This window comes from Parambassis ranga, chromosome 19, assembly GCF_900634625.1.
Source record: "Parambassis ranga chromosome 19, fParRan2.1, whole genome shotgun sequence".
Taxonomy (NCBI): Eukaryota; Metazoa; Chordata; class Actinopteri; family Ambassidae; genus Parambassis; species Parambassis ranga.
Window position 1 is genome coordinate 6,528,628 of NC_041039.1, and position 23,070 is coordinate 6,551,697.

At 43.5% G+C, this 23,070-nt stretch overlaps 3 protein-coding genes across 4 annotated transcripts; 2 read left to right on the forward strand and 1 right to left on the reverse strand.

Moving 5' to 3' along the window:
• The first annotated feature begins 385 nt into the window (after positions 1-385).
• Positions 386-9,121, forward strand: trim8b (tripartite motif containing 8b). The gene is made up of 5 exons (XM_028430730.1): positions 386-2,849; positions 6,273-6,368; positions 6,461-6,726; positions 6,845-6,960; positions 7,045-9,121. The coding sequence occupies exons 1-5, from the start codon at positions 2,244-2,246 to the stop codon at positions 7,743-7,745; spliced, it is 1,785 nt and encodes a 594-aa protein (XP_028286531.1). The 5' UTR covers positions 386-2,243; the 3' UTR covers positions 7,746-9,121.
• A 3,188-nt stretch (positions 9,122-12,309) lies between these two features.
• Positions 12,310-14,682, reverse strand: arl3b (ADP ribosylation factor like GTPase 3b). The gene is made up of 6 exons (XM_028430382.1): positions 14,593-14,682; positions 13,920-14,063; positions 13,722-13,838; positions 13,590-13,640; positions 13,288-13,473; positions 12,310-13,200 (listed from the first exon to the last, which is right to left on the reverse strand). Exons 1-6 carry the CDS (start codon positions 14,680-14,682, stop codon positions 13,153-13,155), a joined length of 636 nt encoding a protein of 211 aa, XP_028286183.1. The 3' UTR covers positions 12,310-13,152.
• Positions 14,683-14,926: 244 nt separating this feature from the next.
• On the forward strand, positions 14,927-22,753 carry sfxn2 (sideroflexin 2). Of its 2 annotated transcripts, XM_028430875.1 has the most exons (13): positions 14,927-15,109; positions 15,236-15,386; positions 17,241-17,485; positions 19,978-20,148; positions 20,232-20,330; positions 20,836-20,911; positions 21,059-21,144; positions 21,343-21,403; positions 21,489-21,555; positions 21,735-21,784; positions 21,872-21,921; positions 22,000-22,047; positions 22,122-22,221. In XM_028430875.1, the coding sequence occupies exons 3-13, from the start codon at positions 17,331-17,333 to the stop codon at positions 22,219-22,221; spliced, it is 963 nt and encodes a 320-aa protein (XP_028286676.1). In that variant the 5' UTR covers positions 14,927-15,109; positions 15,236-15,386; positions 17,241-17,330. The 2 variants fall into 2 exon arrangements, with proteins under 2 accessions (XP_028286676.1, XP_028286677.1); XM_028430876.1 differs by having other exon boundaries at positions 14,928-15,386; positions 22,122-22,753.
• Positions 22,754-23,070: the final 317 nt, after the last annotated feature.

The window sequence follows — 23,070 nt, forward strand, 5'->3', positions numbered from 1 at the left end:
AGAGATTGTGTAAACCATGTATTAGAAAACTTCACCATTTTTGGTGCTGAAGGTCTCATTTTTAGCTAAATGAAGTATAAATAATTCTGAAGACGCAATTACAGGAAATATGTATTTTGTGCATTAGCATAATGTGTAATCTTTCTTGTTAAATGTAGCTGCTAGTCATTTAAGTATGGAACTTTAGGTGCTAAAGCTAAGTCTACATAGCTTTTTATAGTACTGGAAAATAATATTACAGAATGCTAACGTAGAAATGTTTCTGGTTAAATAATTAGACTAATCTTGTGTTGAGTATCTTTGGCTCTATCTGAAGCTAGTTAGCTGTTTAGCTAGCCGGGGTTTGCCCGGAAACACAGTTTTATTTTGAAAAGCAAAAATCGGAAGTCGTCCAATAGCCTTGTTTTCTTGACTTTTGGGTTAATCCAGCTTGCCTGCATTCCTCCTCTCTCTAAAGCCTGGCCGATAGCGACAGAGAAAGAAAGAGGGGGAGGAAACACACATTATTATTCACAACCGTGTTGGATTTTTATGAACCACGGAGTCGCCTCACACCGGATACACCAGGCACCGAAAAAATACCCTCGTCCAAAGACTTCTCCTTCGAGCCCACCATACCGAAACAAAAGGCGTTTTTTATAATGACGGGACTGTGCGTTGATGTGAGTGTGTGTGTGTGTGTAGGTCAGCTATCGAAAAGCAGCTTTGGTGAAACAGCCCACAGCCTTTCCACGGCGGATATCTGCCTCTTTTTTTTCTAAATGAGGATTTGCAAGATGGCTGATGACAGCTAGCCCTAACAAGGACAGAAACGCGACGTCCCCTTTAAGACCAGGAGGGTATATTTTTGTATTTTTTACCAGTCAAATATATAAATAAGAAGGCTTTAAAATAAATAATGTCCACAGCTTGTGTTAACAGCGATAGTCCTTGTGGGAAAACAGAGAGAATATAGTGCTTATCTGTACCTGTGCGATGGTAGAAAATGGTGAGGTGACGTCTGAGGTAATTTACGCGATTTAACCGAGATAAGGAAGTAGATAAATATGTCGCTAGCTAAAGGCTGAGGCGACAATAGTCAAAAACGGTGGAGACCAGCGTGAAAAAAAGAAGCTACAGCTGAAAAATAATATTAAATCTGATCTTTGTGTGGGGAGATATTTGATAGATGTGTCGGACGAGGGGGGAAGCAAACGTCCCTGCAAGAGCAGCCAACATTCCTGCGGATCCTAAAACCCTTTGTTTTGTGCGCAGGAGCCGGACTCGACTATTAAAACGATTAACTATGCAGTAAACAGGCTCGAAATGATGGCCCTGGTATGATTTTCTGTTTAATGAGATTATAAGGCGTTTGTTGTCGACAAGAGGACCGGTGGAGAAGCTAAGGCCTTGTGTACAGATATGCGAGCTGTACCACATAGCTAGCGTTATAATTCATCAGATGTTGCTTTCATGTCAGATTGGAGAGCCTGAGGTTCCTGTGTTCTTCGTCTGACCAGTAGAACAGCATTTCTCGGCTACTTCTCTCGCTAGCTGTGTATATATAATTAAATTGCTGCTGGAGGCTGCTGCTCCGGCACTTATTTATGATTCAGCGGACAAAAGCATTGCGCTGCCTTGTGTGATTATTGAAGCGTCCTTGAGGTCCTGATAAAACAGATTCAGGTTGAAAAAGCTTGTTTGTGTGGATAGTAATCAGGGTGTGGACTCATGCTGAATTGGTCCACAGTCAATCATAATCCGGGATCTCTTAAGGTGAGGACAGGAGGAAAGGATCAAGTATCTTTTTTTTCATGTGCTACACGGAGATTGAGTCACCTCCTGGTCACAAAGGTAAAAGTGTAGATATTGAATTCTATGTGCCTTGTTTGCATTACCTGTAGCAGACAGGCTTTTTGCTTCCTGTAGGCCTATAAACACAAACACAGAGGCTGCGAAAGTTAGGCCCAGTGTGTGTGTGTGTGATTTTAGAGGAAAGGAAAGCACCGTTTACTGTAATCTGCATCACGTCAGCCCCTGTTGTATATGGTGAAATCACCAAGGTGTTGTCATCCTTGCCTGAAGCCTTCTCTAGTTCTGGAATTTGCCTTCATGCTGCAGTAATAAGCAATACTCGTCATCCGTCAGGGAGACGGCTTTTGGTCTGTTTTTATCTTCTTCCCTGGACTCCTATTGAGAAAGAGAGAGTGTGTGTGTGTGTGTGTGTGTGAGGGACGCAGAAGCCTGTGGAAAACAGTTAGTGTATGCCTGCCTGCGCCATGATGGCCTCTGACATGGCTGAGACATGGAGGAACTGTTTCGAGGAGGAGCTCATCTGCCCCATCTGCCTGCACGTGTTCTCAGATCCCATCCAGCTGCCCTGCAAGCACAACTTCTGCCGGGGCTGCATCAGTGAGGCCTGGGCCAAAGACTCCTCGCTGGCTCGCTGCCCTGAGTGCAATCATGCTTATACGCAGAAGCCTAGCCTGGAGAAGAACCACAAACTGTCCAACATAGTCGAGAAGTACAACGCCCTGAGTGTGGAGAAGGCCACCACGCCGGTGCTGCAGTGCATCCTGTGCCGCCGAGGCCCACCACTCCCTGCAGTGAAGGTCTGCCTGCGCTGCAACGCCCCATGCTGCCAGTCCCACGTCCAGACACACCTGCAGCAGCCGTGCTCAGCCCTTGGGCACCTTTTGGTGGAGGCGGAGGCGTTGAAGGCCTGGACCTGCCCGCAGCACGACGAGTACAGGCTGTACCACTGTGAAGCCGAGCAGACAGCTGTGTGCCAGTACTGCTGCTTCGCCCGTTGCCACCCCAGCCATGGCCACGCTGTCACTGACGTGGAGCTGCGACGCAATGACATCAGAGTAAGAAACATTACACACATGCACCAAATCAACACACATTTATTTATTTATCTCATATTTGTGTGGAAGTCTCACCTTGGGACGCAAAGAAACATGCATCAGTTCATTGATTAGTTATTTAAGGGGGCATTTTCTGTTTTCAAACCAAGTGAGACATTCAAATTTTTCACATTGTGTTCTGTGAAGGTAATCGTTAGATGCAGCCTACCTTGTCCATTCGTTGGTGATCAATGTGTAAAGTGCATTACAACAGCATCACACAAGCTAGAGTACTTTCTCACCCACTTTGTAGCTATCAAGCAAACATCATCAAAGAAAAGAATTTGTTTTATTTCCATCTTCATCATGTGGAGACTTTACGGTACATAGCTCCTATGATACTTTTCAATCATTTGCAAAATCAAAAATAGCGTCTTCCACTCAAGGAAACATCTGCATTTTGAGTTTATCTTGCATTTTTCAGTTGTGATCCACTCCAGCCTCCATTTTCATCTGTTGGAATGACAAACAATGCAGTCGAGGGTGGAACAATGAGAGGCCCTCAGAGGGCCTTATCTCCACAGCACAGGTGCATCCGAGCTCAGGGATCGCCAGTGCCGAGCGGGGGGGGGGTTAAGGGGAAGGGGGATTAAAGTGATTCGTCACTTGATTCTGCGGTCTTTTTTTTTCTTCTGTTCTTGGAGGTTTGGTGTCTTTTCAAGCGACACATGACGGAGAGCCACAACCCTGCTGACTGACTCATATAGTCCACTCAACACCCTGTTTAATGTGTCAACTGTCTCATGGCATGGTGTATTTCCTGTTGGTACTGCTCAGCTTTATGTATAGTTAATCAGTCACCTGGGGCACATGAAGGGCCAGCAGGTGGGCTGAATTGTAAAAGATGTGTTACCTTCTCTATTCTCATTTTGTTTCTAACTGGAAAAAAAAATCGTCAAATCACACCTGTAGTAAAATTAAGATATCAGCACATTAAAGATTTCTGCAGTGTTAACGTGACTTCACTCCTCCTTCCATGACAAATGCTGAGTAATCATTTGAAATAGCAGCTGTGCAGTCAGGTTCACCAAATGGGTAGAGAGCTGGCTAAATACATTAAATGAATGAAAAATGTCATGTAGCATAACAGATGTAACGCTTAAAGGAACCATTACCAGATGCATTCAAGGAAAGTCAGAAAGCTTAAAGTCTTATGGTTCTTTTCAGGGTTTCTGGGTGTAAAAAAAAATCTGAAACAGTAAACATCACAGTTTACTGTACACCAGGTGATGGGATGTTACATATGTTTACCACTGAAGGTGTTTTTTCACTGCAGGAACTCTGGTCTGGCATGAGGCTTAATAGTCAGCCTGGGTTTATCAACCAATACCTCTCACTTCGTAATATGTAAAAAATGTAATGTAAATGTAATAAGCACCTCCTCATCTGTCCATTTCTCACTTTTGATTCCCATTTTTTATTCCTGTGTTTTGCTCTTCCTATCTTCCATCCTTTGTTTACCTCAGAGTTTAACCAGAAGGGAAGTGGGTATTGCCTTTAACCAATCGGCATACAGTCTTTGATACGTGTGTGTACGTGATTAAGGCACGTACACACACACACACAGGCGCCTGCAGCCTTCCATCAGCCCCCCCGACCAATTTCACCTCCCTCACATCATCTACCAGCCACCCCTGGTGTGAACTGACCTTCCCTGTGGCCCTGCTTCCCTGCTCTGGTGGCTCTGATGGAAAAGACAGTGTAATGAAATGACAGCTAAAGCACACCCCCACCCCAAAGGTATCCTATACGTACATTTAGCTGCCCCCACCCTTTTGAAGCACAAGCCCCCCCCCCCCCCCCCCCCCCCCCCCCCCTTCGGCCCTATTTACCCCCCCCTCTGGCTTCTGTTCACAGCCTAACTCAATCAGTCAGTACAACCAGGTCACCGTCCTGGATCTAACCATGCCAACTGTGTGTGTGTGTGTGTGAGAGATATCTAGGGCAGTGATTCCCAACCATGTGCCACCGAGGCCCAGGAGTATGCAGGTTTTCATTCCCTTCAGGTTCTGCAGCAGCTGATCGCTATTGATACAAATTGGTTTGAATGGCCAGACAGTGATGTTTAGTGGTGGTTTGTGAGCAAAGCTTCAGTCTGATGAACACAGCTAATTATTAACTTGGTTTAATGACATATTTTGTCTAGCTGCTTTTCAAAGACGGACTGTTCAAGACTAGCATCACAATGAAAGTTTATGCCTGTTTGCAACAACTGAAATCCACACCTCAACATTTTTGATTTATATCAAGCTAATTACTAAATATTTTTTATTCCAGTGGTGGCTAATCATAAAAAACTGTTTGTTTACAGAACATCTATCACAAAAGCTATCCAATCAGGTTGTGACTTTCATTTTATTTTGCTGTCAAAATTGGCAATGGAACTAGATCATAAATGTCAACAAATCAGATTCATTATGTAGTATATCTTATAGTTTAATTTTTGTCTGTTAATTTTTGGTGCTAATTAGCAAATGATCACACAGCAACACAATATGCTACAGAACTGCATCTCATTTTGGATCCTACCGTTAATACATGTCTATGTCATACACTTCAAGCATTCACCTGAACAACATTTGCATTGCTAATTTACAAAGCTAACACTGCATGATACCACTGCTGCCATTTTCTCAAAAATTGATGGCAGTCCTTCTGCCAGGAAGCCAAGATGGTGACCATCAAGGGGCCATTATTTCACACTCCTAAAAAGCTGTTTTAGTTGCTTAGCATAGCTATGTAGCATGTAGCTCAAAACACCACACAGTTCCCCGGGAGGAGCTGCTACATGCTCCCATTGTTTTTGTCTTTTCCATCTTATCTGTATCCGCCATTAAATGTTGAGGATTATCATATTTCCCATTAAATATTAACAACATAAAGAATTAGCAAATCTGTGTCAATGACATTCACAGTGAAGGGATGTTGATCTAGCACTAACCTTATTTTTCCCCCTTATTTTGGCCACAAGCTTTGCCTAAACGTCTTAGCTTGGCCTGAGCTCTTTTCTGATGTTGTTCACATGCCATCATCAGCCCAGAAATAACAAGTGCTGTTGCCACAACATTGCCACAGCTCAGAGAGCAGCCTTGAGAGGAGGTGTGGGACAGAGAGGAGGTGCACTGAGGGGAGAACAAAACTGCTGGTGCCTTTTCTGCTCAGTTATCTATCTCTGCTCCCCCAACATTAGTCCTCGCTCACTAATGCAAACACAAAATAGCTGTTGGTTGCTATGACAGTGTCCCCCTCCCTCCTCCCCCACAGGGATTGTGTGTTGGATGGAGACTAAATTAGCCGGCTCCCAGTTTCTAATATCTCCCGTACAGGGAGGGGTAGCTAGCTGAGGTCACACCTAACATTTCTTGTCTCTGTTTCACCTTACAGCAAAACCTGTTGAGACAGCAGGAGCGCGTGGAGGAACGAGTGCAGGAGATAGAAGAACAGCTTTGCAAACTGGACTCTGACAAGTGTGTGGTGGAGGTATGTGGAAGTATTTTTTTTTTCAATTCTGCTTTGCACAAGGCTCCTGGCATTTTGAGTGGATTGATATATGTGTATGTTTTTGTCTACAGGACAGGGTGTGTGAGCTGAAGGAAGAGGTGCGCCTGCAGTACCAGCGAATGCACCAGCTCCTGGAGGAGGACCTCGGCCGGACACTGGAAGCTCTGGATCGGGCTCAGTCTCGGTTCTGCCAGGAGAACGCGGCTCAGGTTTTGGCTCTCGGGGAGCAGCGCCATGAGGCCCAGAAGCTGCTGAGCTCCATCAACACTGCTTTCAGTAAGGCAGAGGAACTGAGCTTCATGAAAAACACCAAGCCAGTTAAAATCCTCACGGACAGGTAAGAGAAGAGTGGATGGATGTAATGATTTTTTTTGCCTGTGGGTCTGTTGACTGCAAAATGTTTCCAAGTAGGCATCTTATCTTGAGTTCTGCATGTTTCCTGGCACTTGTTGCAGGTCTCAGGCATGTGTGGGCAGCAGTCTCCCTCCCTACAAAGTTGGGAATCTGAACTCCAAACTATTCCTCTCGGAGATCTCAAAAAGAGAAAAAAGCCTGAAAAGAGCACTTGAAGGTAGGATCTGTTGGGTTCTAATGCAGCGTGATTCCTGTGAATGTGAACACTTACCTCCTCCTTTTTTCTTACCTTTTCTCTCAGCTCCCCTCACCCCTCCCTCGACCTTTCTGCAGTCTGTTCCTGCATATCCCAGTGGTCAGAGCTCCAGCTCTGGAGCAGAGAAACGGAAACATTCCACTGCCTTCCCAGAGGGAAACGGGAACACTGGAAAGAACACCACTCCGGGTTTTAAAGACTCGTCCACCTCTTCCTCCTCTTCTTCCTCAGCGTTAGCCAAGCAGCCCTACCTAGGGTCTGGCTCCGCCTCTGGAGAAGGCCAGTCCACCAATCAGCAGCCTCTTGGCCCCTGTGGCCCACCTCACATCAGCGAGAGCAGCGGGACAGGAAGTGGAAGCGGCTCATTGTCCAACCACCATTCGAGCTCTGTGTTCGGCTCATCACACTTTCCTCCCGGAGGCAGCAGCTCCTCACACTCCTCCCAGCAGGCTGTGCTCCCTCAGTATGGCGGACGCAAGATCCTGGTGTGTACGATGGATAACTGCTATTGCTCCGGAGTGCCCTCGGTGTCGGGCCACCGCAGCCATCCCCCGTACCCACGCTCCGGTTCTTTCCCTTGGGTCAGCGCCCAGGACTACCCACCTCCTCCTGGCTTGGCTTCCGGAGGTCCGTCCATGCAAGGCTTGGCAGTGAGGGACTGGATAGACGCCTCACAGACACACAGACACGCAGATTTCTACGGGCTGTACGGGCAGCCCTCAACAAAGCACTACGTCACCAGTTAACAAAGCAGACACACACACACACTTGGATATAGACACAGGCACCCAAATAGCACACCTTTACCGATGTATTACCCGGAAAAAACAGTTATACTATACACACATTAAAAATGTTTATATCTGATGGAGAACATGTAAACACATTCGGGGGCAGGGTCGATCTCTTTGTGTTTTTATTTTCCTCCTTTCTTTGTGTTTTTTTTTCCGTCAGTGTCTCATGTAGTGTATCATATGTAAAACTGCTCACTCTGGCACAACACAGCTCAACATTGTACAAGAGAGAGGCCTAGGAGGAGGAGGAGGAGAAGAGGGTCAGATATGCATCGTTTTATTTATAGTGTAGGAGATGGATTGATAGAAATGAACTTTGATTAGAAAATCTCTCACTGAGGCTAAAGGGAAAAGCTCATACCATGCAGTGTTGAGCTCATGTTCCTCTGATGTAATCGCCCCCTTCAAGTTTTACCAAGGTCATTTGCCTTATATGTTATCAGTGTTGTAATTTTATTCCTCCATTTTATTTGATAGAATCCTTTTGAAAAGTTATAGGGGCAACCGGTTCGGTCTCCTAAATTTCCATCATCACGGCACTTCTTCCTTTTCTTTACGGAGTTCAGGGATGGAATCGTTACAGTTCGAACACAAAATGCTCTTCCATGGAACACCCACAATGCACTTGTGGACGCCTTGCTATGCCTGGGACTCACGCTGACGATAGAGGTGCATCCAAAGCCCTCTGCATTGTTTTTTTCTTTTGAGAGAATTCAGCCCTCATTCCTAGCACTCCCTTACTGCTGTCACAGAAGGACAGAAAAATCATGACTTTCCATTGACTAGGATTTTGTGTTATTTTGGTACATCTGTATGCTTGTCCAGAAAGACTCTTTGATTGTAGAGAGAGAGAGAGAACTGGACAGACCAGACCAAACCAATCAAGCATCTTGGATGATCTGATGATGCTGTAATTGTACTTCCTGCAGGGCAAAGATGTCACTTCCTCTCAATAAAGCACACAAGCTCTTGGCTTCCTGTTTGCAGCTGAAAGCATGCAAGGAAGAGGTTTTTTTTTTTTGTTTTTCTTTAAAGAAGCACCCAAAAGAAGAACAGTGGGGGAAGAACTGTCTTAAAATGTGTGTATGAAAGAGACCGAAGGATGGGAGGAATGTTTTTCATGAACTTTTTCTAAAAGAAATGACGACTGTACTGAAACTGTAAGCAATGGTTCGTCATCCTTATGAGGAGCCGTAACAACAGCTAACTTAAACTAGGGGAAAAAAAGAAAAACATAAAAGTATCTTTTTTTGTAAATATTTTGTGAAATGGGGAAAAATGACAGACATGATTTGGAGGAGGGTTCCAAATAAATGAACAAATTTCAACCAGTGTCAGCTGTGTGTTAGACAACATCGCCGCTTAAAAGATAAAGGTAGCGATATTCTGAATAAATCCCATAAAAAGACCAAAACTAACAGTGTGTTATAGTATTTGAATTATTATTTATTTCTTGTTTCATTCATCTGCAAACTCTTCACAGAAAAACATCCTCCTTCTAGTGCTTTGGCACAATCTGCACTTCTGAAAGGCACATTAATGGAGGACAAACCCCTTTAAACAAAACTGCCTCTGTGTCCACTCAGTACAAACAGGGCTCATGAACATGTGGGGGTGGAAGCCTGCAGAGAGAAAACAGGATGGAGAGAACACAGTCTTGAGATGACTAGTACAGTCATAGAGACAGTGTGTGTGTGTGTGTTCAGCCTGGTTAAGCTGTTGAATTACGGCTTTCCCCCTACCCAGCACTTTGAGCCTCAATCCCATTCACACAGAAGGGATGATCCGTGTGTGTGTGTGTGTGTGTGTGTGTGTGTGTGTGTGTGTGTGAGCGGACACAGTGGAAACTTATGGGAGAGAGGTTCACTCGTATGAGTTCAGGTTTGTGGATGAAAATGGAAGCCCTCACTAAGAGAGAACTGACGTCACAAGTTAGCTTAGCTCAAAGGCTGCAAACACCTAGCTTAGCTTTGTCCACTTCAAGCTTGAATTGCAGCCACAAAACAGCTTAGTTTAGCATACAGACACCAAACTGTGAGAAACAGCTAGCCTGGTGTCACTTCTCATGTATTTTAACCAAAGTCTAAACTGCTGCACATAATGGCTTCATGTGCACATCAAGAAAATGTTAGTGTACCATCTGACAAAGCTAAACTATCTGTTACACCTTGCTGGATAGGCCTGCCCACAGCAGACAAAAACATTGATTGGTTATCTCTATTCTTTGCTTCCTTGCTTTTGCTAAGCTAAATTGCTTAACATGTAACATACAGACATGAAAACTGTATCAAACAGACTATTTATTCTCAGCAAGAGTGGTGACAAAACCATCTGGATGTTGTGTTGAGATTGTGTTTTTAAATTGTTGTGATGTGGACCACGTGATGCAACTGAAAGCCACTAAATGCGTCAAAGTTAAGAATGAACTTTGACATGTTTTAACAGTCTCGGTTACGTTTCGGTTTGAGTTTAATTTCTTTCCCCCTACCAACAGTCAGTGGTTAACATACACGTAAAAAATAAACATTTCAAACATATTGCTTCTCTCTCCACCCTCATCTTTCCTCCCACCTCTTTCCCCTCTCGAGCTGAAGCTTTGTTTCTTCTCACGTCAGCAAACCTCAGCAGAGATACAGGCGGCCAAGAGCTGCGAGGTCAGAGGTGCAGCATACATTATACAACTGCTTTTCTGACTTTCTCTGACACACTAACAAACGCCCCCCCCCCAACACACACACTTTCTCACACTTGACGCACAGCTGTCGAACAGCTGCTTCATCCACGAGGAGACAGAAGAAGGCAGTAATCCGGTCGCCTACATCTCTGATATGTGACACACACTCCCTAACCCTTACACACACACACACATTTATTCACATATAAAACAACCGCATAACTCTCATTTAGAGCTTTCAACAGACACATAAAAAGAAAACTATAAAACAAAGGTTTTTTTGTTTTTTTAGCCCACATATGGAATTTTTGTACTCAAAACTGCAACAGGCCTGCATAGGAATAGTTATGGGAAATTATGTTAACTTTAGTGTTTTGGCTGCCTAGAACAGCCTATTAGCTTAGCTTAGAGAGAGCTACAAGCAGCTGGCCTGGCTCTATCCAAAGCTGGTTAAAAGTGCCATCCAGCTTCTAAAGCTATATCTTGGTTATAACAATCAAAACCAAGCTACCGTTAACATCCTGTTAGCTCTGAATGATGGCTAAAAAGAATTAGCTTCGGACAATTCCAAGCTAGCTAACACAGCTTAGTACATTGTGTCTTCATAATACAGACAACAGCAACAACCCGTAGCCAAGCTACCACTAATAGCCTGGTAGCTTAGCATAATTGCCAGAAACAGGAGGATGTAGGTTCTTTAGGTTTAGTCCAAAGTTAGCTAAATTTGTCATTAATTAGAATTATCTTCTTAAAAAACAACCACTTAGTTTAAAGGCTGGGAATAGGTGAAAAAAACATGTGAACTACTGAAACCAGGCTGTCTATTTCTGGTATGCATGCTAAGCTAAGCTAACTATCATGTAGCCTTGTAGCCTAAAACTTAAGACAAATAGACTTTCATTAGACATTCCTAGCATGTCACGTTTTCCACAGTACTTTGAGTCAAAGTTAGAGGGGCGAGAAATGAAGAACAACACTTGCACATTCAGTCTGTGCTGTGTGAGGGAACAGGAAGGCTGAACAATGTGAATCTTTGTGAGAGTAGAAGAAGAGGCTGTTTGCGAGCCTCTGAGGTCTCTGTGAATCCCCCCCCCCCCCCCAAATACATACAATGCTACACAGAGTACAGCTCAGGGCAGCACACTGTTCCTACACCAGGGATGCACTTGTAACACCTCCAAATATCTCCTTCCCCAGCTTTTAGGATTATTATTATTATGATATTATTTAAAAATGGAATATGCCAGGATGAAAAAAATAATCAATAATTCTGCTGTATTTTGTGAGCTGATCGTAGGCCCTCAGCTGAGTGGATGCAGCACCACCTGCTGCACCTGCGTTCAGACTGCACTTTGGACGTTTTGTAACAGGAAGTTATTGATCTTTTCCAGGTGCAGCAAACACAGGCAGTGACTAAACACACAATGATTTGACATTTTAAGAAGTCAAAGTTCACATCTACAATATCAGATTTGCTTATTTGAACGTGTTGGAGGTTACAAGTTAACTATTTGCATTTGTCTATAGCTTCATCACCTAAAGGGATCCGATGGTGCCATCGTCACCATGGTGAAAATGCTGACTTCTGCGAGTGAACTCATAGCTCGGCCAGCAGCTGTCTCTTACACAGAGACCTCTCCACACACACACCTGGCTGCTGTCGTAAACAGCTGACTCCACCTGCTTATGTAAAGAGCCTGGAAGCCTTGTTGTGAGTTAGCAACAATCAACTTGAGGTCATCTTAACTTTTTTTTTTTTTTATTCACATACAGTATCTCCAATCTGAACAGATTACATTCAATAATATCAAAAGGAAATGCCAAAAAAAGACGTAACCCTCTCACTAACCTTTAACCACACATAAGAAATGCATCTGGACATACAGTACTCTGTTAAAAAAATCTGCCAGCACACATTAGGATATGCAAACATTATAGACTACAAAGTACAGCAGGGTAACAGAGACTATAACATGTGCATAACGTAACATATGGATGCACAGGGCCCAGCTATTTACAGGTGATCCGAAGAAATGTAGTCTTAATTCATTTTAACTTTTATACATATTGACGTGTACATTAATATTCTTTAGTATTGGGGGACATTTTCTCCTTGAATTTGTGCACGCACACACACACACACACACAAGCAGTTGTCTGAAAGCACTCTACTTCACCATAAATAAAACAAATTACAAAAAAAATATACCTCACTTCAAACAGAGCCATAGCTGGAACAATGTGCTGCTTACAGCCGTCGTGGAATGGTTAAAAAAAAAAAAAAAAAAAAAAAAAAAAACACAGATGGAGGTGGAAGAAGAAGAAGAGAGAGCAGGGCGCTTTGGTCAACAGGTGGACTTCCTGGTGAAAGATAGTATATGTGAAGCAAGGAGTTGAAGGGGAAGGGGGGACCGAGGGGGTGGGGTGGGGAGTGGCGGGGTCTTTGTCCTGGCATGGATTCCCTTTCAAGGCCGCTCCTCTTTCAACGAGGCCAACGCAAGAAGAAGTGCTGAGATTAGTAAACATCAGCGAAGCAGGAACACAGGGGGTTAAAAAAAACTCCAAGTCCACATTGGATTAGTAGTGTGTGTACATTCACAGGTGTATCCCATCATACTAAGGCTCGGGAGGGTGCAGTGTGTGTGTGTGCTGCTCCTCCTGAGTGTTAGAAGACTAGAAGCGAAGCTATTTCTTCTTGGAGTTGACGCTCTTGCACACCCAGTTCATTCCCTCCTGGGTTGGATTCAGAAAGCAGTTGCAGTATAAGTAAGTAGAGAAATGAAAGAAGAAATACAAATACAGGACAAGTCATCTGCTCACCTGGATCCCCTCGCCGGTGAGGGCGGAGCAGGACTGGATCTGCCACATGCGATCCCGGATGGTGTGGAGGTTGAGACCCTCTGCGATCTCGGAGGCTGGGGCGGCTGTAAGCAGATCCTGTTTGTTTGCGAAAATCAGCACAGGAACGCCGCTCAGCTTCTCCTCATCCAGCAGCTCAGCCAGCTCCTGAAACACACACACACATCGATTACAAAAAGATGCACAAAACTTGGAATGTAACGTTTCATTAATTAACATAGCAGTAAGTTACTTACATGTGACTATGTAAGCTTATGACTTACCTGACCCGTTTCTTCAAACCTCTTTCTGTCAGCACTGTCAATGACATAAATCTGAAACAAAAAGGATTTCTTACCGTTATCAAGTCTGTTAAACAATATCTACAGCCTGGATGAGTGGATATAAAACCTCACCAGCACATCAGTGTTTTCAAAGTAGTTTCTCCAGTATGGCCTAATCTTCCTCTGGCCTCCAATATCCCAAACATTGAGTTTAAATCCCTGAGACTGGACGCTCTTAATGTTGAATCCCTGGAAGAAGAAGAAGAAACTGATGAGACACACATACCTTAAAAAACTGCCAGCTCAGTGTGTGAGCTGTCCTTTCCTTACCTGTGTGGGGGTGATGTGGCTGATGTCCTCGGATGCCAGCTGTTTGAGCAGGGTGGTCTTCCCACCGTTGTCCAGACCCAACAGCAGTATCCTCACCTCCTGGTCCGGTGTGCTCTTTAGCTTGCGCAGGATGGACAGCAATCCCTACAACATGTATACATAACATACATATATTACTAAAAATTTAATTCAATGCATTAGTTAAATTACTTTACCGATGGGGGAGACACTGCCGCAGCTAAACCACCTGTGTAGAAATACACCTCTTCACCAACAGGCCGTGCAAGTGCGTTTCTATTCATCACTGGATTTTGCCTATGAGCTGACGCTCTCTTATTTGCACCAGTAAATTTAAAGCATCAATCTTTCCTGTAAGTATCTAGTCACGTCATTCTATTTTAGGTTTTTAATGTCAGTCCTTTTAGTTGTTTCAATGACTAGTTGACGACGCGCAAACGGGAGCTAAACATAGCTAACGTGCTAAGCTAATCTCCCCTGATAACTGGACGAAGCAACAAGGTAGCATTTGCAGCTGTTTGTTTATTTTATCGTCAAGTATCGAGCAGCAGAATTGATCAAAATACACGCGTGCGTTAACGTATGTGGGCACGTGCACGCACGATGATCGATATTTTGTAGTTAATAGCTAATTATTGCGATAAATTAAACTCACCATCTTCTTGCCTTCTCTCTTGGAGACGCCACCGAGGGTTACTAAGGGGGGTGACGTCAGACGCACCGTTACGCACAAACTCGGACTCATGTTGCATTCACGTACTGAGTGTAAAAAAAAACTAAATGTGCCTTTTTTTTACTTTTACCAACGTTTACACCGTATAGAAAACACGAGTGTATTACTGTTTATATTGGATTTTATTTTAATCTTGCTGTTTATTTACTACACACCTGGAATAATCTTTACTCGGTGGAAGATTTAATCAGGACGCGAAAGGACCTCCCCACTGCTGTGCTTAAAATTCCGTTTTAAACAAAGTTACATGGACGCACCAAATATGGAGGGCGACTTTAGTTAGCTAACCGCTAAACAGTTATTATGTCAAACAGGAATACATTCACATTACATTCATCATTATGTGAACTACATATTTTACATTCACGTATCTTTATACAAAGTTGCTTGTTTTATTTTAACGCGAAATTGACACAAGCCAGTCATGAGTCAGTCAGAGGTAATAGCTAGTTAGCATAACAGTAGTATTGCATTCTAATAGCAAACTAGAATATTGGCTAACGTTATTTTTTATGATCTTTGAGTTAATTTTAGTTGGTGACAACATGTATGGTGTCCCATTTAGTGTTTCCTAGTTGAAGCTGTAACGCAAGGAGCTGCCCCAGCTTTTGATTGGAGGACGGCGTGACACGTGCACATTTCTTTACTATGCCAAACGAGCACATTTGATTAGCTGACAGGTTGCGGTGTGTGGTGGCTGGAGAGCCCTTACAAAGGTATGTTTTCTGTGTTTTTCTCTGTGTGGATTGAAGCCTGCGTGTCTTTTGTGTTTTTTTGCTCGTAGAAATCTGTTCAGCTGGTAATTTGAGTGCTGTGTTGCATCACTCTGTGTGCTCCGACTGACACGTTTTAACTCTTTTCACAGCAGTCAGGTCTGCAAGCTTCACTCAGGTTTTACTTCTCTGCATTTATGTATTTACACACACTTCCTGCACGCGTGTATGGGATTACGAGAGACTGGATTATGACTGCTGAGACCCCGTGCGTCCAGATGTGTTCAGAGGCTGGATGTAATCTGGCTAGTTGATCCAGTTTATGAAGCTTCTGCGAGCCTGTTGTTCAGAGTTCGTGTGCTGCAGTATGCCAATACATGGATCAGCTGGCTGAAAAAGTTCATTTTGTGTTATTACAACATTATAAATGTATAGTTGAGGTTTGCGCCATTGACCCACTTACATCTACTAAAACTCATCAGTAGCAGTGGCTTCTAATGAGTAGCTGCTGTATTCCCTTACTACCTGTAAGGCTAGAACCTCTTACAAGATGATACATGAATGTACTCATTCAAGTATCAATGACTGATCAATAACCCCAGCAGAAGTAGGTGTTGCTGAAGCCTTACAGTTGTCAGGGTCTTTGTTTGGATTCCTTGATAAAGAACAAAAAGTAATCTAAAAGTCATGACTCTTTTGTTCATGTCCCTTATATTCATGAATCTGTCACTGTGGAGAATTTGGCATGCTTCTGTACATGACGAGTGGACAGCAATAACATTTATAACCAGTCACAATGTTACGAGCACAAACCTGTTGTCATGGACAGAGACATTGCTCTCTGCTTTGGGATAGTATAGGTGTAGTTTGATACAAATTCGTTCCAACATGCTGTGTGTGTCTGCTGACCTGTCCAGGGTGTACCCCGCCTCTCACCCATAGTTAGCTGGGATAGGCTCCAGCCCCCTGTGACCCTGCACTGCGGGACAAAGCGGGTTAATAGATGATGGATGGATGGATGGATGAATGCTGTGTGTGTTTATTGGACAGTTGCACAGCCAATAGCCCCAAAACCCTGCAGTACACACCAAAACATTCTGGGTGCATTAACCCACTAATGCATGTAAGCACTGCAGTCCACAGGGAAAAATATGAATATTTGATTTTGGGGCAAACTCTGTTTAATTCACAGTTACTTTACTAAACATTTCTGTCTGATTCCTGTCTGATATGAGTGAAGACCGTCTTCTAGATAAGGGGTTATATCAGGATTGTCTGTTGCACAAAAAAAAACATTCTAAAGCTGCAGTTATAATGTAATTCTCAGTTTTTGTTTTACATCCTAGTAGGGCCATGTTGACTTTTGGCTTTTGCTCAGTGAGCCCCACCGGCTTGTGTAGCCCTTTAACCTACTTTTTAAGCACAGCCTCAAAAAATGTTGTTCCACCAAGCTAAGCGCAGTTCGCAGCTAAGCGAAGTGCAGGACAGCGCCTTCTCCTCATGTTCTGTAATTACATTTCATCAGAAACCTGCAGGTCCTAATGTAAATGTACAGTGGGACATTTGGATGGACAGAGCTGTTGTCAGCAGGTGTTGGCTCCTCTGGTTGGTTAAGGCGAGCCTGCAGCTAATGTGAAAGCCTTTCCCAGGCTGTGGTCAATGATTACTAGTAGAAGATTGGGATTTGGCTTTTTTTAGGATAGGATAAGAGTTTGTATTTGCGTAGGGATATGTTCGCCTTAAACCTGAGAACTAGATTGCCACAGAATTCCCACATTAACTATTAACCAGTTTTATATTTCAGTTACAGCCTGGGTGCATTAACCAAGTTATAACATTCCTCCGTTTTATTTCCAGGGTTTGACCTGAGTAACCACCTGCAGAGTGAACAGAAGCTGTCAGACTGTTTCATGCTTTAAACTTGGGCTGTGTTTTATAACATCCACGATGGCTCTCAGCTCATTCGACATTGACGCACCACGATGGGATCAGTCTACATTTATGGGCCGTCTAAAACACTTCTTCAACATCACTGACTGTCGAACAGCGCTCCTATCCGACACGCGCTTGGATGAAGCCAAAGCTTTAGTAGAAAGCTGCAGGTAAGCGACGTGACGCAGGGAAAGCAGGTGAACTGCAGGTTGGTGGTACTTTTTTTAGCATCTGTGCATGAAACTGCAGCCAAACAAACCTAAATTTGAATTAAACAAAACCCAACAGATCTTCATGCTGCAATGGCTAAAATGGACCATAAAAATCGTAGTAAGCAATAACCTGGGTCTTATATGTGTCTTTTAGGTTTTGCAAAGTACCGCACACTTTTCAGTTTTTATCTTTAAATGCTAATAAATGCTTACCACGCCCCATTTCTAGTAGATTCATGTTGCCATGTATATCCCTATTAAAATTAGACATACTGAGGTTTTCCTACAGCAGTTTCAACAGTTTTCAACAGGAGCAGGAACTCGGGTGGGGGGACCATTACCAGTATGTGTTTTTCTACAGCAGGAACTTGGAGCTTGATAATCAATTGGTGTTGTACTATAGCAGGAATCTGGGGCAGAACCAGTAGTTATTTTTTAAAGGAGTAATGAGGTGACGCATGCACCTCCTGGTTGGCCTATTTCTCACTTTGTTTTTTTCTTGTCCGCCCGTGCCCTTCTTCAAGGCTGATTAGAAGTAACATGCAGTAAGTACAGGCTGCCCCAGAGTAGCCACCTGACTTCCTGCAGTGAAAAAACACAGGACTTGGTACATGTTGATGAAGATTCTCAGTCATCCAGGTCATCATACGTAGAGAAGATTGAAACAAGGCGTCTGGATTTGTAGAGTTTTCTTGAAGACGTTTCTCTGCTCATCCAAGCAGCTTTATCAGTTCTAACTGTTTGGTGGGGAAACATGGTTTATATGTGGTTACCTATGTGGGTGGGTCTGGGTAAAAACTTACAAACATCCCTACATCAGTAGCCACAGAGATGGTAAGGACGTGCCTCACACAAGACATCACACTCAAGGAGAGAACCAACCTCACGCCAGACCACATCTGTGACCTGCTGGACCTCTGCCTGACCACCACTTATTTCCAGTACAATGGGAACTTTTACAGACAGAAGCACAGCTGTGCGATGGGATCACCTGTGTCTCCTATTATGGCCAACCTCTACATGGAAGAAATGGAGAGAAGAGCCCTGAGTTCCTTTCCTGGAACCACCCCCACCCACTGGTTTAGATATGTGGATGACACCTGGGTAAAAATTTAAGACCAATGAAGGGGAACGGTTCACAGAACACATCAACGCAGTGGATAACAACATCAAGTTCACTCGGGAGGACACCAAGGAGAACAATCTGGCCTTCTTGGACTGCACAGTACATATTGAGGAGGACAGGAGCCTCAATGTGGAAGTGTACAGGAAACCCACACACACGGACCAGTACCTGTTGTTTGATTCACACCACCCACTGGAACACAAACTGGGAGTCATCAGGACCCTGCAGCACAGAGCACAAACTGTACCAACCAGCTCAGAGGGGAAGAAGAAGGAGCAACACCACATCAGGAAGGCCCTGCAAACCTGTGGCTACCCCAAGTGGGCACTCATCAAAGCCACAAAAACAAGACCCCCCAACAACAAGAAGAAGGACAACACCAGGCGGAGAAAGAACATCTCCATTCCATATGTGTCAGGAGTATCAGAGAAACTCCACAGGATCTTCAACAACCATGACATCCCGGTCCATTTCAAACCTATGACAACACTGAGACAGAGACTGGTTCACCCGAAGGATAAGATTCCCAGGGAGAAACACAGCAATGTGATATATGCAGTCCAGTGCAGTGAGGAATGCTCTGATCTGTACATTGGAGAAACTAAACAACCACTCCACAGAAGAATGGCTCAGCACAGGAGAGCCACCTCCTCATGACAAGACTCAGCTGTTCACCTCCACCTCAAAGACAAAGGACACTCCTTTGAGACAACAATGTTCACATTTTAGACAGGGAGGAAAGGTGGTTTGAAAGAGGAGTCAAGGAAGCCATCTATGTTAAGTTGGAAAAACCTTCCCTTAACAGAGGTGGTGGCCTCAGACATCATCTTTCTACCACATACAATGCAGTGATTCCATCCATTCCCAGGAAGTTTGCACATACTCACAGTAAGAACAAAGGGCTGTCAACCAGTCCCCCTCCGGCAGTTTCATAGTCGTTAGCCAGTCGTTAGACACACCTGGCCCAGTCAGCCAGAACATCACAGGTAAGTATGGAAACATTTAGTGCTATTGTTTGTAAGTTTTTACCCAGACCCACCCACATAGGTCTGTAACCACATATAAACCATGTTTCCCCACCAAACAGTTAGAACTGATGAAGCTGCTTGGATGAGCAGCAAAATGTCTTCAAGAAAACTCTACAAGTCCAGACGCCTTGCTTCAATCTTCTCTACACAGGACTTGGTATACATTTTAACCAAGTGTGTCAGTTGTGTTAAAGAAAGGCCCCTGGAGAAACGTTTTTGATCAGTGGGGAAAGGGAAGAAAGGAGGGAAAGAAGTGTCGAGGTGTGTTCATTGTGCTTGTGTTTTGTGTTCTGCAGGGCAGGATCTATCCCTCCTGGTACAACAGAGGAGCAGCTCCACTATGCTAAGAAGCTGTATGACTCAGCCTTTCACCCGGATACAGGAGACCGCATGAATCTCATCGGCCGCATGTCCTTCCAAGTCCCCGGAGGGATGGCCATCACTGGCTTCATGCTGCAGTTTTACAGGTAAAGCAAGGAGCAAAAAGGACGAGCTGCATTTCACTACATCCTTTTGTTACACTGAGGTTTCATGGCTGTCTGTTCTTTAGGACAGTTCCCGCTGTGGTGTTCTGGCAGTGGGTGAATCAGTCCTTCAATGCTCTGGTCAACTACACCAACCGTAATGCTGCCTCCCCTATCACTCCCAAGTAAGATCTCATAGGTGTTATGATCCAGTAAAGCTTTTGTTTCATTCATAGTGTTAATGTTGGCTTTTAGATATCTGTTAGCTCACTATCCATCTTATCTCTGATTGCGTTGTGGTGAAAGCAGGCTGAGCCCCTTCTAGGTGATTATAGGCTGTATCTATGTGTTACACTTTATAATGTCCTGCTACATTCATGGGGCTTCCTAGTCTAGCATCTCTTAGCTAGCATCTATACATTGTGCCGTAATGCAGCCCGAACAAAAATCATTTAATTTTTTTTTTTTTTTAATATAAAAATATTTGTAGAAGCTCAATTTGTGCGTATGAGCTGAATACAGGTCAGAACACTAAAAAATATTGCCCACAAAGCCCATTCTCTACTACACACTAAGCAGGCTCTTCCTGTTTAGTGTAATTGTAGTGTGTCTCAGGCCATCTGAATACAACAAAAAATATACTGCTAATGGATTTTAATGGATTTTCTGGGCCACTGTCGCATCTCATAGGCAAATCGGAGTTGCCTACATTACAGCAACCAGCACAGCCTTGGCAACAGCGGTCGGACTCAACCTCTACACAAAGGTACAAATACAGTCAGAAGTCAGTGGTGATGTTTAACTCTTGGATCACTGGAAACAATCACTTCCTGACTCACAGCAGATAATTAACCACAGCAGTAAAAGGTTTACAGGTGTTTCATAGTGATCCCTCTCCTCCCGTCTGCTGCAGAGAGCTCCTCCTCTCGTGGCTCGCTGGGTTCCTTTTGCAGCGGTGGCAGCCGCCAACTGTGTCAACATTCCTATGATGAGGCAGCAGTGAGTCCTCCTCTGCTCTTTGAACTTCTAAAAAAAAAAATACCGAGGCAAGCAGATTTTCTCGGTTTGCAGAAACCACAGTGACATCCTGATGTCCCTTAGTCTGCTGCAGTCGTCAAGTAGCGCAGGCTCCTCCGTGACAACATTTCAGCATGGCTTCCTTGTCTTTATTTATTTAGCATATTTTCTGTGTTTCAGGGAAATTCTGAACGGCATTGCTGTCACAGATGAGAACGGCAACAAACTGGGTCATTCTAAGGTCAGCTGTCTTCACACACTTAAAGCCAATTTAGAACCCCCCCCCCCATTTGTTCTTAAATCTTTTTCTTGTATCTCCTTCGCAGAAAGCGGCGATAAAAGGCATCAGTCAGGTGGTCATTTCACGGATCACCATGGCTGCACCAGGAATGAGTATGCAAAATGTTTCATCTCATAAATTAATGTAAACATTTAATATTAACCTTCTGAAATCTAAAAACCCCTCCATGGCTTTCAAGTGCATGCTTTATGTTTGTTTTAAATGTAACACCACAATGACCAAAAATACATTGTCCTCTCAGTCTCCTGATATTCTTCTCTTCCATTGTCAGTCATCCTCCCCATCATCATGCAAAGACTGGAAAAATACAAGTTCATGCAGGTCAGACATTTATTCATGTCCTCTTGCTGCTGTCAGATAAATGTGTGCATCTATCCTCAAGTTTTATTCTTTCTGTGTGTTACGTAGAGAATCACTTTTCTCCATGGGCCCCTTCAAGTGATGATGGTCGGAGTGTTGTAAGTACACAGTAACAGGCTCAGAGAGATTTAGATGTCCTATAGATTAATTATTAAATAACTTTTTTCTCTTTAAAGTTTGGTCTTCATGGTGCCTGCTGCCTGCTCTCTGTTCCCTCAGAGATGGTAATGATGCATTTAAAGCACTTTCTGCTTTATCCTTTCCATAATTAACCATTGCTCTCCCCCCCTTCTTGCAGCTCGATTGCGGTGTCAAACCTGGAGCCTGAGCTGAGAGACTCCATCAAGTCTCAGTATGGAGACGCAGTACAACAAGTCTACTTCAACAAAGGCCTCTGAGGCCGAGAGTAGAATAGTTTTTTTTCTATTCATGTCTTGATTTCCTAATTATTCCTCATGATGAAATCGTTTCCTCTTATTTTCAGATGGGCGTTTTTCTTTAGCAACTGGCTATAGGACTTTTTTTTATCTGATTTTGTCTCATTACTGCAGACATGACAAATGTACTCTGTGCTTCTTTTCAAAAACCAAATGAACTCACCTCAGGATCAATGACCACTTTGCCAGGTTAAACCAAGTGGCTGTTTGTCTCCATCACAGTCACTTTACAGTCAGTGCCTACTTTTACAAAGTGACAGCCAAACTGCTGGACCTTCTTCTTCTTCTTGGTTTATTTTTATCTGGAAGTGGCTCAACCATGAAACCTAAAAATGCCTCTATGCATGGGAAAAGTGTTAAAACACTCAGTTCATAAGTGGAGATTACTGCCCTCTGCTGCCAGAAAAAGAACATAGGCGTATACCAGTTGGATTCAATTATTGTCTAAAACGTATCAGTATGAATGAAATAAAATCATATCTCATGTTTGAAACAGTTATGTTTTTTTAAACCTTTAGTTTTCTGTATAGCATCTTGAAAGTTTTTTTTTACTTCAAATAAATAACTGAAAATGTGTTTGACAAACCTTTAAATTTGCGGTTGCATCCTCAGTGACAGAATGTTTGTGAGGCAGGCCATAATGTTTTAAAAAGTATTTCATTTAGTTAGTTTAGTTAGATTCAAATGTACCATTTCAATAACAATAACACAAAAAGAAACAGGATGTTTCTCACAAGCTTCTCTAAATATAACAAAGTAATATTTAAAAGGTAAGCTAGAGAAAATAAACACATAATAATAGATTTTAAT

Coding starts and splice junctions, on each gene's coding strand:
- trim8b (XM_028430730.1), top strand. CDS start 2,244: ATGCCTGCCTGCGCCATGATGGCCTCTGACATGGCTGAGACATGGAGG. Junction 6,727..6,844: donor GTTAAAATCCTCACGGACAG/GTAAGAGAAGAG, acceptor CACTTGTTGCAG/GTCTCAGGCATGTGTGGGCA. Junction 6,961..7,044: donor CCTGAAAAGAGCACTTGAAG/GTAGGATCTGTT, acceptor CTTTTCTCTCAG/CTCCCCTCACCCCTCCCTCG.
- arl3b (XM_028430382.1), bottom strand. CDS start 14,682: ATGAGTCCGAGTTTGTGCGTAACGGTGCGTCTGACGTCACCCCCCTTA. Junction 13,839..13,919: donor GCCACATCACCCCCACACAG/GTAAGGAAAGGA, acceptor TTCTTCTTCCAG/GGATTCAACATTAAGAGCGT. Junction 13,201..13,287: donor TCACCGGCGAGGGGATCCAG/GTGAGCAGATGA, acceptor AATCCAACCCAG/GAGGGAATGAACTGGGTGTG.
- sfxn2 (XM_028430875.1), top strand. CDS start 17,331: ATGGCTCTCAGCTCATTCGACATTGACGCACCACGATGGGATCAGTCT. Junction 20,149..20,231: donor TTCATGCTGCAGTTTTACAG/GTAAAGCAAGGA, acceptor TCTGTTCTTTAG/GACAGTTCCCGCTGTGGTGT. Junction 21,145..21,342: donor ATTCCTATGATGAGGCAGCA/GTGAGTCCTCCT, acceptor TCTGTGTTTCAG/GGAAATTCTGAACGGCATTG.